Source organism: Capricornis sumatraensis, chromosome 21 (assembly GCF_032405125.1).
Source record: "Capricornis sumatraensis isolate serow.1 chromosome 21, serow.2, whole genome shotgun sequence".
Classification (NCBI taxonomy): Eukaryota; Metazoa; Chordata; class Mammalia; order Artiodactyla; family Bovidae; genus Capricornis; species Capricornis sumatraensis.
Genome location: NC_091089.1, coordinates 57,213,449 through 57,227,355, shown reverse-complemented (window position 1 = coordinate 57,227,355; position 13,907 = coordinate 57,213,449). Strand labels below are relative to the sequence as shown.

The 13,907-nt window shown below is 39.5% G+C and overlaps 1 protein-coding gene across 1 annotated transcript in view; it reads left to right on the top strand.

Moving 5' to 3' along the window:
* The window catches only part of TCF4 (transcription factor 4), a 377,007-nt gene that overhangs the window by 334,251 nt on the left and 28,849 nt on the right, over positions 1-13,907 (top strand). Inside the window, exons 11-14 of the mRNA XM_068993643.1 lie at positions 7,220-7,287; positions 8,408-8,486; positions 11,019-11,092; positions 13,606-13,809. Coding sequence (XP_068849744.1) covers positions 7,220-7,287; positions 8,408-8,486; positions 11,019-11,092; positions 13,606-13,809 — 425 coding nt within the window. The remainder of the gene's footprint in view (positions 1-7,219; positions 7,288-8,407; positions 8,487-11,018; positions 11,093-13,605; positions 13,810-13,907) is intronic.

Genomic DNA, 13,907 nt, shown 5'->3' with positions numbered 1-13,907 from the left:
TAAGTGGAGGGAGGGTCTAGACAATAATAAAGGAGCTATACTTTTCAATGAGAGAAGTGTGAGATTTCTGGAATCCAGAGAAAGCTTTTTAGGAACAACTTTATTGCATAAATTACTCTGCCATCGTGAGTGTACTTGTCAAAATCTTCTAGCAACTTGTGAGAAAGCTTTACAATCATTTCGGGACATAAGTAGACATGGTAATTCAGCTTTTTGGAGGAATAGATCTTTATTAATTTGCATACATACTTGTTACTTTAGGATTACTTTAAGGGGGAACATTCTAGAATGTTCATCCTTAAAATAATACATCCTCCAATTCCTTAAGTTAAAATACAGAGGAGAATTTAAGTATAATAATAAGCCTTCATATTTGCACAAGGTCCAAGTCACCCCTGTTTCTTTGCACTTTTTTTTTTCTTTGCACTTTAATTCTCCTAGGTTTTGGTTTGATTTTTCAGAGTGTGGTAGAAGGCAGGGATGGCAGCATGTCTGTGGAACAAGAAGAGAAGATTTCTCTTCTGATGTTAGTGATACTTCCCTAACAAACAGTATGGGTTAATCGGATACATCTGTAGACTTTTGAAAGTATTTGGCATATACTCACTCATTCTGAAATACAGGAAATAAAGAAATATTACATTGCCTGTATCTCAAAGAACAAACAGAGTTAATTAAATAATTGGTAAATAGGGAACACACAGCCTGACACATGTTTGAGATTACACACATGATTCTGTAGAAAATGACTGCAAGCAATACTAATGCCGTAAGAATGGGGTTCAAGCACTAACACATGGACATCGCATTCTTCAAGTTTTCTTGGTGGAAAGTGGCAAGGCAATGCAGACTTTTCATAAATGGCGTTGGTGTCTTAGGAAGAGGCTTTTTCCGTCAAGAGGAAGATCACAGCTCCACGTTTTACTGTGTCTTCCTGGCAGTCAGCGACTGTCCTCAACCGATCATAGAAGAGCAAAATGCTTGTGGAATGAGTTGTAAAATCTGGACCCATCAGCAGGTACCCTGTCTGGAAACATGCTCCCTTGTCTCTGGATCTGTCCCCTGTATCTCAAGAGAGGGGATATGCTCACGGAGGTTTGGGATGGCTTGTGTTTGACTTGGAGGGGTGGTCGTTGTTTCTTGTGTTGTCTTTTGCCCTTTTATGCCCAGTATCATTTTTTGAGAAAAGCTGAGGAAGGGCAGAACTGACTCTGATTGTGTTAATGACAGAGGGTTTTCTAGTTGTTGTTTTTAATGTCACATTCATCCATGGATTTTTGAAAGAATTGTACAGTAAGAGATTTACTTGCAGCATGCCGTCCACTGCTTTTCTGCAAATGCTAGAGTGCATTAGGCACGTCTGACTTAGAAGGGTGGATTAAGCACTCTGGAATGATACAAATAAAATGCATGCGACACACCGTGGATTCTTAGTCGTTTAACTGATGGGGTGGCCAGTTAAGGATAGAGGCTGAGTCTAAGGGCTTCAAGAGTTACCACCATCAGAGCCTTTCAACTTGCTTCCTGAAACTTTCTCAGTGTAACACTAGCTGGTTGTGCTTTAGAGTCATTGCAGTTCAGAGCTTCTACCTGTGAGCAGGTGCCCAGAGGAGGAAATGGAAAAAGTTATTAGGTACCAATTCTAGAGGGAAGAAGTGTCTAGAGAATGGAGGCACATACATAGTATATGGAACATCTTATGGAAAAACCGGAACTAGCTTTCTGGCCAACCCAGTAGTACCTACTGTCTCCATATTTCCTTCCTACTTGCAAAATCCAGTAGCTTTTTCTCTTCAAAAGGATTGAGAGACCTACCTAGCATCACACAATCCCCTACAACTACCCACGAAGGAGAATGCTCCAGTTCCCCAAGGGGAGATACCATTGGTGTACATTCCAGGGGTGTGACCGCTTGTGGTTGGGGGTGACACGCCCTCCTTTCTCAGAGGGAATTGGGCATACAGCTAGCATAATGCTTATAATAACTGTTATTGTTTTGTTAGTCTTGAACCAGCCTGTCTAATGCGTGGTATTCACCATGTCTTTAAACCTCAAACCAAACAGTGTTGAAGGAACAGCCTATGAAGATTGATGGAATACAACATATGCTAAAGATTACCCTGGAATATCTATCTGGTTCATGAATTAATCTGGCTTCCAACTTTCACTTCTAATGACATGTTTGTATGACATGATGGGTTTTAGTGTGTGGCTTTTCTAGTAGAAACATTACGTCCTTTTTCTCTTGAGGACCCGGTTTCACAGTAATTTTATTATGAGAATAGTCGCGTAAGATTCACTTTATCTTTTACAAGAATCTTGAGCCTTCAAATACACTTGGGTGATGAACAGGCACAGAGCATAAGAGCAACAGGAATTTTATCCAGCAGCGTCGCGGCATCTTAGTTACAAAGACCACCAACGGAGAACAGTAAACCAGTGTGATTTAAGTCTTCTCATCCATTTCCTGCACGTGGTTGATGGGGCCCAGCTTCCCCCTTGAATTCCTAGGAATCCGTCCTGCTAAAAGTTCAGAGTTTGGTCGCCTGTACTTGAGTTCTTCTTCTAATACTGTAGGTCGTAGGAGAGCTGGGAATTCTTCTTTTATCTTTGTTGAGAAGCTCATGACATTATTATGCTGTTTCCGCTAGTTGAATAACGTGAGGGTTGCTTGGACATAGTTCAGGAAAACCTAAATTTTAAAACCATCGTCTTCTTTCAGGCAAAGACTCTATGAATTACACTTCATCTTTTTATAGCGCTAGCCCTTGGCTCAGTGACGAAGAATCCACCTACCAATGCAGGAGACTCAGGAGTTTGATCCCTGATCCCTGAATCAGGAAGATCCCCTGGAGGAGGAAATGGCAATCCACTCCAGTATTCTTGCCTGAAAAATCCCATGGACAGAGGAGCCTGGCGGGCCACAAAGAGCCAGACACGACTGAGCAGCTGAGCACACACATCCTTTTATAGCTTCAGGATGCACCCAGCCTGGGGTTCTGCGTGTGCGATAAAGGGATAACACATTTCCAAATTCTGTTGTTTCAGTAGTCAGCCCCCAGATACCACTTATCCTGATGTTTGGATCAGGGTGTGTTCTAATGGGAATTGCCATTTTCTCCAAAGTGGAAACTGAGACTGAGGGTGGTCCCACTTGTAGCTGAAAAGACTAACCCCTGCTTTCTGCCCCATCTTCTAGCCAGCAGTAGCACCTGTGTTCAAGCCATCTGAACAATGCTTGGGTGGTTGGCAGTGTCGAATCCTCCTACCAAATTATAGTTCCTCTTAATAATCACTCATCTTCAATCATATTCATGTTACAGCTCTGCTTAGAGACTTGATTTTTTTCCCTCTCTTTAGCTAGGGAAATTGCTAAGAGCTAAAATCACATAAGAGATCAATCCAGTTTTATATCAAACAGGGACAGTAGTTCTTCTCTTTATTTCTGTTATGTGGGCATTTTGGTAATTTCTCATAATAACCTGGACAAACACTCAGGCTTAGAATAGTAATCAAGTCCTGTTACATGAAAGGTAGAAAAGTAGATTTGATGTGCACACACTTAATGAGAAGTGTGGTTTGCTAAACGTGACTCATTACTCAATATAGAAGAAATTTTGCTGTTTGCGTATTAAATATATACTCACTTTCTGATTACTTATGCCCTTTGACATATCAGGCACATAACTAAAAAGAGAGTCTTTAGGAGGAGGATCCGTGTAGCTTAACATGTTTAAGGACTCTTGAAAATGTGTCTTCTCCAGTGTTTCCTGGAACAGAACAAAAGGCATTCCAAGTGTAAGGGCAAACTGGTCCCAATAAACTGCTTTGAAATTTGAACCCTGGTGTTGATTCTCCAGCTGTTGCAGGTAGAATGGCTCTGTATTTAAAAAAAAATAAAAGTCTGTTCTTATCAGTGACTTCCATGAGTAGCCTTTGTAGTTTTCTGAAACATTTTCATGACAGTATGAGGTAAGGAGTTACATTCTGTCTTTTTATTATACCCCCAAGTCCTCATGCCTCCTCGTGTAAAACAGGGACTTAACAGAAAGTTCAGTTAGAAGGCTGTGGTATGAAGAGATCATAAGGGTTGTATCTTGTCTCTTCTAAAGTATGATTTTTATGTCATAATAATTTGTTTTTTGATTTAGGCTTATTCTTTTTTTTTTTTTTTACAATAGATCCTTGTTGATTATCTATTTCAAATATAGCAGTGTGTACATGTCAATCTTTAAGGAAAAAAAAAAAAGATACAAATGAGCAATGAACTTATTTACAGACCAGAAACAGACTCACAGATTTAGAGAATGAATTTATGGTTACCAGAGAGGGAAAGTTGGGAGGGAGGTGGGATAGATTGGGAGTGTAATTTCTTTTTTACATATCTCTAAAATATTTTTATTGGTTTTCAATTCTTCCTAATTTGGTTTCATTAATATATTTTAAAACCTCTACTATTCTCATTTTAAAACTGTTCAAAGAATTAATCTTTTGAAAGCTACCATAGCAAACTTTATCTATAATTATAGCAATATCCTATCCTAGTTGGGTTTAGTTTCTTTGTTAGATAATGTAATTTTTTCTGATGTGGCTCTGAATTTTCATTTCATGAAGGTCTGTTTTCTAGTCGAGCAGATATCCAAATTATTTTGACTGATAAACCTAATTTTAAGAATAATGATAATATTGCTTCTGGAAGGGAAGAAAAAAATGTATGTATAATTATCTCCCACTACCATGGTAATACATGCTGAAAAATGTTAATGCTCTTTGTGTTTTCAGAATCCTTGTTATTTTCCTTTAGAATTGTCTTCAGTTTTAAAAGAACTCCTTGATGCAGAAATTTTTGCTTTCACACCAGATAATAATTTGAATTATCTCTTTATATTGCGTATTTTTAGTACTCTTGATATCTGTGAGTTCCTTCCAGTAGTTCATTGTATGATGTTGGACCCTCATTTCAGAGAACTTCTGTATGCATAAAATCCTTAGTACTAACAACTGATATATTTTTAACATTATGAATTTGTGATGTGAGAAAGAATAGTTTTTCCTTTTTTTTTCTTGATAGAAGGTGATTGTGTTCTTTTCATTACATACAGCTTTCTTTCAGTTTTAGTAATTAACGAATGTAGGGGTGAGTTTTGTTAATCAAATAAAGCAAACATCAAAAGATTATCAAACTGTCATACCCAACATGTAAATATATAAAAATAACAAGCATAATTTAACTATACTAAGCAGAGTTCAGGAGGATGAAATTATAACCTAGAGACAAAGATAATTTGATCACTTGAGAGCTGATCCCATGACTTTATTTTACAGATCTGGAAGCTGAAGATGACACGTTTGCTAGAAAAAGTGCTTTCTTGGGTTGAGGATAAGGCTGGGAATTTTTTTTTTTAATTTAAATGTGTCATGAAGTTTTGCTTGAATTAATCCGTTGATTTAGTATTTCCTTTTCTTATTTCACAAAATAGTGACAAACACTTTCCCCTAGAGTTCAATAGGTTTTATTTAAATATTAGATCTACTTGCTTATGCTGAGGCCTTAATAAATCTAAGAGAAGAACACTACTCGCTGTACCATTTTATAAAGGCAAATTACTTTCAAAAGCTAGAGAACAGACTTATGGACTAGGGCAGAGGGAGGAAGGAGAGGGTGAGATGAATAGAAAGAGTAGCATGGAAACACATTACCATTTGTAAAATAGAGAGCCAGTGGTAGTTTACCTATGACTCACGGAACTGAAAGAGGGGCTCTGCAACAACCTAGAGGGGTAGGGAGTGCGAGGGAGGGGACATACGTACACCTATGGCTGATTCCTCTTGATGTATGGCAGGAATCAATACTGTAAAGCCATTATCCTTCAATTAAAGAAAACCCTTGTTTATTAGAGCTGATTTTGAACTATGTGTTTGAATCTATATCCTGATATTAACAGGCAGCCTTCCCTCAGTATCCTGCTGAGGGGATGTTTCAAGGGTCCCCTGCAGATGCCTAAATTTGAGGATGATCAAGTCCCTCATAGAAAAGGGTGCAGTATTTGCATACACCCCTTGCATATGTGTGTGCTCAGCCGTGTGTGACTCTTGGCAATTCTATGCACTGTAGCCCACCAGGCTCCTCTGTCCATGGGATTTTCCAGGCTTGAATACTAGAGTTGGTTGCCATTTCCTCCTCAAGGGGATCTTCCTGACCCACGGATCACACTTGCATCTCCCGCTTTGCAGGTGGATTCTTTACCACTGGCGCCACCAGGGAAGCCCATATAACCCTTGCTCATCCTCTCATATACTTTAAATCATCTCTAGATTATTTATAATACTCAAGGCAATGTAAGTCTATGTAAATAGTTGCTACCACCAACAAATTCAAGTTTTGCTTTTTGGAAGGGTATGGAATTATTTTTCTGAAAATTTTTGATCCGAGTTTGATTAAATCCTTGGGTGCAAAATCTGTGGAAACAGAGGGCCGGCTGTACCCTTTATTCATCCATCTTCTGGGTAAAAACACTGGTGTTTAGATAGTAGAGACTGCTTCGTCGTCATGTACACTTATTTTTCCTCCAGAATTGGAGACGATATTGACTTTTAACAGCATCAGAGTTCAAATTCTTTAAATATGAACACAGACTTTAAAATGTGTGAAGACTATATTTTCCTCAAAATATTAAAAATATTTTCCCTCCTAAGAAGCTGCCAGGCCTGTTACAGATTTTTTTGTTTTGTTTATTGTGGAACTCTGAGAGAAGTATCTCACTTTGCTATATAGCATAAATTAATTTTTCAATTTGAAAGCAGATGTAACTCTTATTCGTGAAGTGAATTCAGTTTACTATATAAAATGTAAATAAAGGCAAGCTATGAGAGCTTCAGAGGTCTGAAAGCACTGCGTACTTTTTAGCAATGAACCTCATATGCTCACCTACTACTCTTGACTGCTTAACCACTCACAGACAACCAGGGGAAAAGTAATAGCAACTGAAACACTTTATCTTTAAACGAGGATGTCAGGTGTATATTTTATCTGTTAAAAAAAAAGTAACATGAATATATTTGACATCTACCTCAGCAAACAAATTAATGCTAATTAAATATTAATGTGTTGTAATTAGCATTAAAAATGCAATTAAATTGTGAGTAAATGGACCAGGAATAGAAAATTGTTCGACGTCTCACCGTCTGGCTTTTCATATTCTGCCTTTTGTTTTTGCAGCAAATAGAGGAAGCGGGGCAGCAGGCAGCTCCCAGACTGGCGATGCTTTGGGGAAAGCACTTGCTTCGGTGAGGAAATGTTGACCTTGGACTTCAGATGTACCGCGGCAGACGGGTGAACTTTAATCAAAAGTGGACATTTAGAATTTTAGAAAATGGATGGCAAATAGCTTTGATTTTTGGAAAGGCTAGCTTCCTTGCATAATAATCGCTGAAAAAATTGAGAGAACGCTGAAGGTTCCAGCGGATGGCTGGTCTCTCCCATCTTGCAAGCGGTACTCAATTATGGATTTGTGGATATTCTTAGGGTCTTTAAGAGTATAGGTTTTCTATCCTGATGTCTTATTTTTCTCTAAAGTCACAGGGGGGCTCGTTGATTGACCAGCTAAGACTGACTTTGCCAAAGGGCAGTTCTAAAACATTTTGAAAAAGAAACTTTTTTTAAAAAACGACCATAACCGAGGTTCATTTGTTGCTTCTTCATTGGCACTTGGCTTCTCTGCTTTGCCTGCCCACTGCCAGGAAGCTAAGACCCAGCATTTCTTCCATATTCACCAGTGACCAATGGCAGCCCTTCCTCGTCTGAGGGAGTGTACCTGGTATTGTCTTCAAAAGCTAAACGTGATCATTTGTAAATATAAGCAGAGATTTGTTGCTCTGACGTTTCGTCTCTTCAGTTGGGTTTTCCTTATCATTGGGGCATAGATGCATTTGATTTATGTTAGCCTTGTGAGCTACGGAAAAGTTTTTCTTTAGACTGAGCGTCCTCCTGCCTTGGAACCAGATACTGTAAACGTAATGAAGAAGGAGTTGAGCAAAAATCTTAGGGTGTGATGCTGTCTGACCTCTTGTTTTGTGGAGGAAGAAAGGGAGGTTTGGTGTATCTTTGTAGCTTCATGGCCATGCAGCCAGGGGAGGAAATGGGAAGAAATGGACAGAACCAAGGTCTGTGCTGACTCAGTTCAGTTTCCCCCGCTACTATCTTTGAGCAGCTCAAGAGCTCTTCTTTTGAAAAAGCAATTAAGTTTTTCATTTTAGAATATCAGCACTATAGTTGATTGTTAAGTGTATTTTGCACCTTGGAATTTGTGGATGAATCACATTAATGCTTTGTAGTTTAAATTGTGGCATATTTATTCCCCATGAATGAGGATTTGTTGTTGTTGTTTTTTCTCCCCACTGTTTTAAGATCTATTCTCCAGATCACACTAACAACAGCTTTTCATCAAACCCTTCAACTCCTGTTGGCTCGCCTCCGTCTCTCTCAGGTACGGTACCGTAAATGCACTGCATCTGAGTATCAGCTTATAGAACGGTTCCCCCTCACGCTTCCTGTGCTGCTGGGGGAAACTCACTCCCTCCAAATACTCAAAACAGAGCGTTTCCCAGCAGACCAATAGGAAGGGGTGGGAGAGACAGACACGGCCGTGCGATGGTGAAGTCATTTACATCCGAAACTTTTCTTGAAAGTTCATGCGTTTAGAATGTACAGGCACTTGGGAAGCTTACTTCTTAAACTTTTCTTTGCAAAAGATACTCAACAGAATAATATACTCCAACAAAAATTTCAGCGGGAAAACCAGTTCACATCATCGGGAATAGAAATGCAGATTATGTAGTCATCAAACATAGACTATTCCAAAGGATCATTTCTCCCAGAAATTTCAGGCTTTTCAGATTCCCTCTTTAAAGTCCATGTTATTGGAAGGTTTGAAGAAAACTATAATTGTGTAAATAAATTGTGACATAACTGTGTGGAGTTAAAGAGGATGTTTGCCGTTTACAATAGAACAAGTTAACATGACCTATGGCTTCAGATAATAAAATTATAAGTTGTTAAAAATGGTGTTAGTAAAGCGTTGCACTCTTCGGAGCTCCATTTAAAGGGCTCACTGCCCTTCCAGTATAAATGTTTCCAGAAAGACCCTGTCTGGTGCCTATCTCTGCTCTTCAGAAGGAGGATAGGTGGCTTCTTTAAAAAAAAAAAAATCATATCTGTACCTTATTGAAACCTGATCTTACCCTAATGTAGACTGTAGTCACTTGCCTGAATGTCGCTGCGTCAGTCTCTGTATTATTCCCTACATACAGCACTCCCATGACCCCATTGTAAAGTAAATTCCTTGATAAAGAATCAGAGATTTCACCTGGCCACAGAGCTTTCAGAGTTGATGGCCATGGGCTTAGGGGAGACTTAATATCAGCCTTTCCCAGCCTCCATTGACAGGAGGAGGTCACAGAAGAAAGAGGGAAAAAGCTGGCGCTTCCAGTCCATATCTCCAGAGAGGCAGTGCTGAAACTGGGAACGCCAGAGGGGACATTAAGAAGATAATGGAATAGTACTGAAACAGTCCCCGCGGCAGGAAGTAAAGTTCAGAGTTGTACGTTTCTGGCTTAGTGCCATATTGTTAGGCTCTGGAAAGCGACCACAGGTGTCAGCATCCAAAGTCAGAGACAGACTGAGACAGTACAGAGGGGCCAGGGGTGAGGGAGTCTGAGCAGGGAGAGCTCCCACATTCCCCATTTCAAATGAGGCAACTCTAATTTTGTCTATTTTATTATATGGGAGAAGCAAGAATATTCTTGAATCTAATATAAAGTTTGAGAAACAGCTATTTCAGTCTGATGCTCTGATTTACAGATGGATGTATGAAGGCCCAGAAAATGTATGGGATTTGCTGAAAATCTTCAGTAGTAATGTCAGAGCTCAGGCTAGAATCAGGGACTCAGCGCTCTGCCAGTCCACTTCCAGGTCAAAGTTCGGAGGGGAAGCGACAATGCACACATCATTCCAGAAAATGCCGCAAATACCCCAAACCTGAGTAACATGCTGCATGTGGAAGACCCTGAAACAAGGCCACCTTTGAGGTCCTGGTTATCCAGCCTAAAAGACCACACGTTAGGGAGAGAGGACTTGATAAAGATCGAGAGATGGGGACAGACTGCTATTTTCACACCAAGGGCTCTGTCCAGATTTTTTCACTGAAAGTAATTGGACAAAACATTCTATTTTTATTTGGCATAAAAATACACACGTGCACACCCAGAAGTGGCAGGAAGAATGGATTTTTACAGAGCCAGCAGTATCAGGGACTGTGATTTCAGTGAGATCATAGATTTTTTTTTTTCTTTCTTCAATTATTTTCCAAGTTTTCTACATGAGCGTGTATTATTTTCAATTTAAAAGTGGTTTTTATTTTTAAATTGATAGGTTAGACATGTTCTATTTATTATAACAGCAATCTTTCTTTACCTTCAAGTTTAGTGAATCATTAAAAATGTGTTTTCTTCAGAAGAAACTACTTAATGTTATATTGAGTGTTTAAATCTCTAGTGGATCTTATTTCCTTGAAAAGTTTCTGAAGGTGTATCCCTTCTTAAGGATCATTTAAAAACAAGTAGCAAAGCTGTTTTTCATTGGTGAGAGAAGTTTGGTTTTAACAAACCGGCTTTGCATGAAGGTGTAATGAAAACCCCTCTTTGTGCTCTTAAAAGCACCTTGGCTGTGTAGTGATGGTTTTCCATCAAAGGGACATTTCTCCAGCTGAAATTCACAATTAATTAAATGTTCCCTTTTACGAGGAAGCCTGAGAGAATTCTGAGTCCATGTATAGTCTACCTATTTTACATTTAAAATGTTTTCCTTGGCCCTAAATTCTTGTATGGGCAGTTTACATGTATTTCCTTAATGTCCAGATAGAAATCAATATGCTGTTTCTAAAAGAACTGTTTAAAATGTTGGTAAGGTTATCCTTAGGATTATACAGATCTCATTGCGATTCCCATTTTCCTGTCAGCAGGCACAGCTGTTTGGTCTAGAAATGGAGGACAGGCTTCATCATCTCCTAATTACGAAGGACCTTTACACTCTTTGGTAAGTTTCATCTGCTCACTTTGACCATTCTCAGGCCTGCTTCTCTTTTTCCATCCAGTTCGCTCTTCAAGAGTCTTATTTTCACTAATAGGAACTTGTGGTTGATGTAAGCCCACGGGTTTGGTTAGAGGCAGAGTTATTAGCCTATGCTTGTTCCTGTTCGTAGACTGTAACCCGGCTCCTGCTATAGTGGAAGCCTCAGGGCTCCTGTGTATCTAGAACCAGATAAGAATCTGGGAAGGATCATGGCCTCCTCCCCTTGTTGGAGAAATACACACGTGTCAGTGATTAAATACCTCTCCTGATGTCCGTGCTGGAGTTCCAGCTATGGTGTGGAGCCAGAACACTTGGAGACTCTCTGTGTCTCTAGTTTGCTTTCCAGAATAATGGGTTTATAGGAATTTTCTTCTTGACTTCTGACTAAGAAGCCTGCTGCTTTTCTCCTCGTTCACTTTGATTCTCATGGAAATGTAGTAATTTCATTAAATTTCTCTTGTAAGGAATCGCTGAAAACTTTCCCTGGGTGTAATTAATATGATAAAAACTCACATGATGATTCAGTGTTTGACACTCCACTCAAAGGAAGTGGCTGGAAACATGCATGAAACAGCTCTGCTCTAGGCACTGTCTGGTCTGTGTATGAGTCACACAGGGAGGGGTGGCAGCAAGAGGCTGTCCTTCAGGGTTGAGTTTCCCCTTTTTCTTCCCATATTTTGAGATGGAACATGGAGGTAAGCATATCTGTTAATTTGCCTGTCTATCTTGTCAGCCATTCAGGGTTTCCTTTCTTACTTTTGGCTTATGATTTAAATGAAGAAAAATCTAAAAATGAGAATACAGAGGTGGATTCTTCCTAGCGGTAGTGTGTAAATCATCTACCTCCTCTCTTTAGCCAATAAGATGACCACAGCATGAGACAATCAAGTGCCATCTAAGCCCCATGAATCTGCAGCTCACATCCAAATAAACCATCATCCTTAGAAGTGTTTCTCTCCATCAGTTATTCTCTGGGACCCATTCGTCATAGCTGGGTTTTTTCCAACTATAGAACTATAAAGACTAGGTTTATATTTCTGAAGGCCTTCCCAGGGGTCGCTAGTGGTAGACAGTGCAGGAGACGTAAGAAATGCAGGTCTGATCCCTGGGTCAAGAAGATCCCCTGGAGGAGGGCATGGTAACCCACTCCACTATGAGTTTAAGGGAAGCCCTGTAATACCCAAGCCCACCAAGTCAGAAGGCTCTGTACCATGGACTGACTATATTTGACATACCTTGTTCCTGTCAGTGGAGAATAATTTAGAAATCGTTTTTCTCATGCCGGAGAGCTGGTATCTCTGCTTGCACAGCCCATCAGAAATCCGAGTGGATTCTAGCATGATCTAGCACAAAGATGCACTAGAGTTGAAGACTCAAGGTTGCAGCCCTGAGGTCACTGTTTCCTGGCAGTACGGTATTGAGCAGTTAATTGACTTAGTTTTCTTGGAGCCTCATTTGCATGTCTATGGTGGAAGGGATAATAATGTCTTTCCTGTTCGCTTACATGTGTAGAATGAGGATTCAGTGAAATGGTATCTTTTAAAGTGCACCCTGGAGATGGTTGTTTGGTATCGTTATTGGTCACACTGGAAAAAAAAAAATACATACACATCTCCATGTCCATTTTATTCACCAAAAACTATCCTGTAGGCTTATCTAGTTGTGGAAAACTCGGATCCTAATGGCTGGGATGAAAAGATCAGTTGGTTTTTTCACTGTGTAAGAGTAGTGAGTTCTATACTATAGTAAGGGCTTTGAAATAAATTAGAGGCTCCCAGTGAGCAAGGTGAGCAATTCGTTTGTCTTTATGATTCCTCAGTCTTGCAATCTACCACTTTGACTGACAGAATTTTTGCAATTTTGTTCTTTAACTGTTTTGAGCCTCTGATTCCCTCTAACACACACACACAGAGGTGATAATCGATAGAAGGCAAGAAACCCAGTTAAAAATTGTTACTACTCAATAAGAAATTACAGTCTATAGGCATTTACCTGTCCCTGATTTGATACTTAGCACTGTATCATGTGACTCAGAGGAAACCCAGGGAATATGCCTTCAAGAAGATAATTTAATTGGGGAACTATAAATAGGGCACCTTTCCATTGTTAATTTTTAAAAATCTTTAACCAGTGCCTGCCAGAATGTTCCTTAAATTCAATAAATGTTTTTTTGTTTTTTCTTTGCTAAAGTAAGTTTCAATTCTTTCAAGGTAATGCAATATAGTAAAACATATATACTTACCATGTCCCGGAAGAATTACTGACTTTGTTCAAAAAAAAATAAAATTATAATTATAGTATTAACAGCTTTCACCCATTTTCTGGGAAAGTCACCATTTACTTTTATTATCATTTTAAGGAAAATAAATTTTATTCAGAAACCCAAAATGTGGTTCGTATCAACTCAGGTTTTACTTCTGTAATCTATATCCATACTTGGAACTGAATCAAATTTCACATCACTTATCAACCAACAGCAAAGCCGAATTGAAGATCGTTTAGAAAGACTGGACGACGCTATTCACGTTCTCCGGAACCACGCGGTGGGCCCGTCCACAGCCATGCCTGGTGGTCACGGCGATATGCACGGAATCATCGGACCCTCTCACAACGGAGCAATGGGTGGTCTGGCCTCAGGGTATGGAACCGGTCTTCTCTCCGCCAACAGACACTCACTCATGGTAAGGGATGGGGTGAAACAGAGATGCTAGTTAACATGCAGAATTAGAATTTCTAGCTCAAATAATACTGCTGCAACTTTGTCTTTTTTTAAACAGCT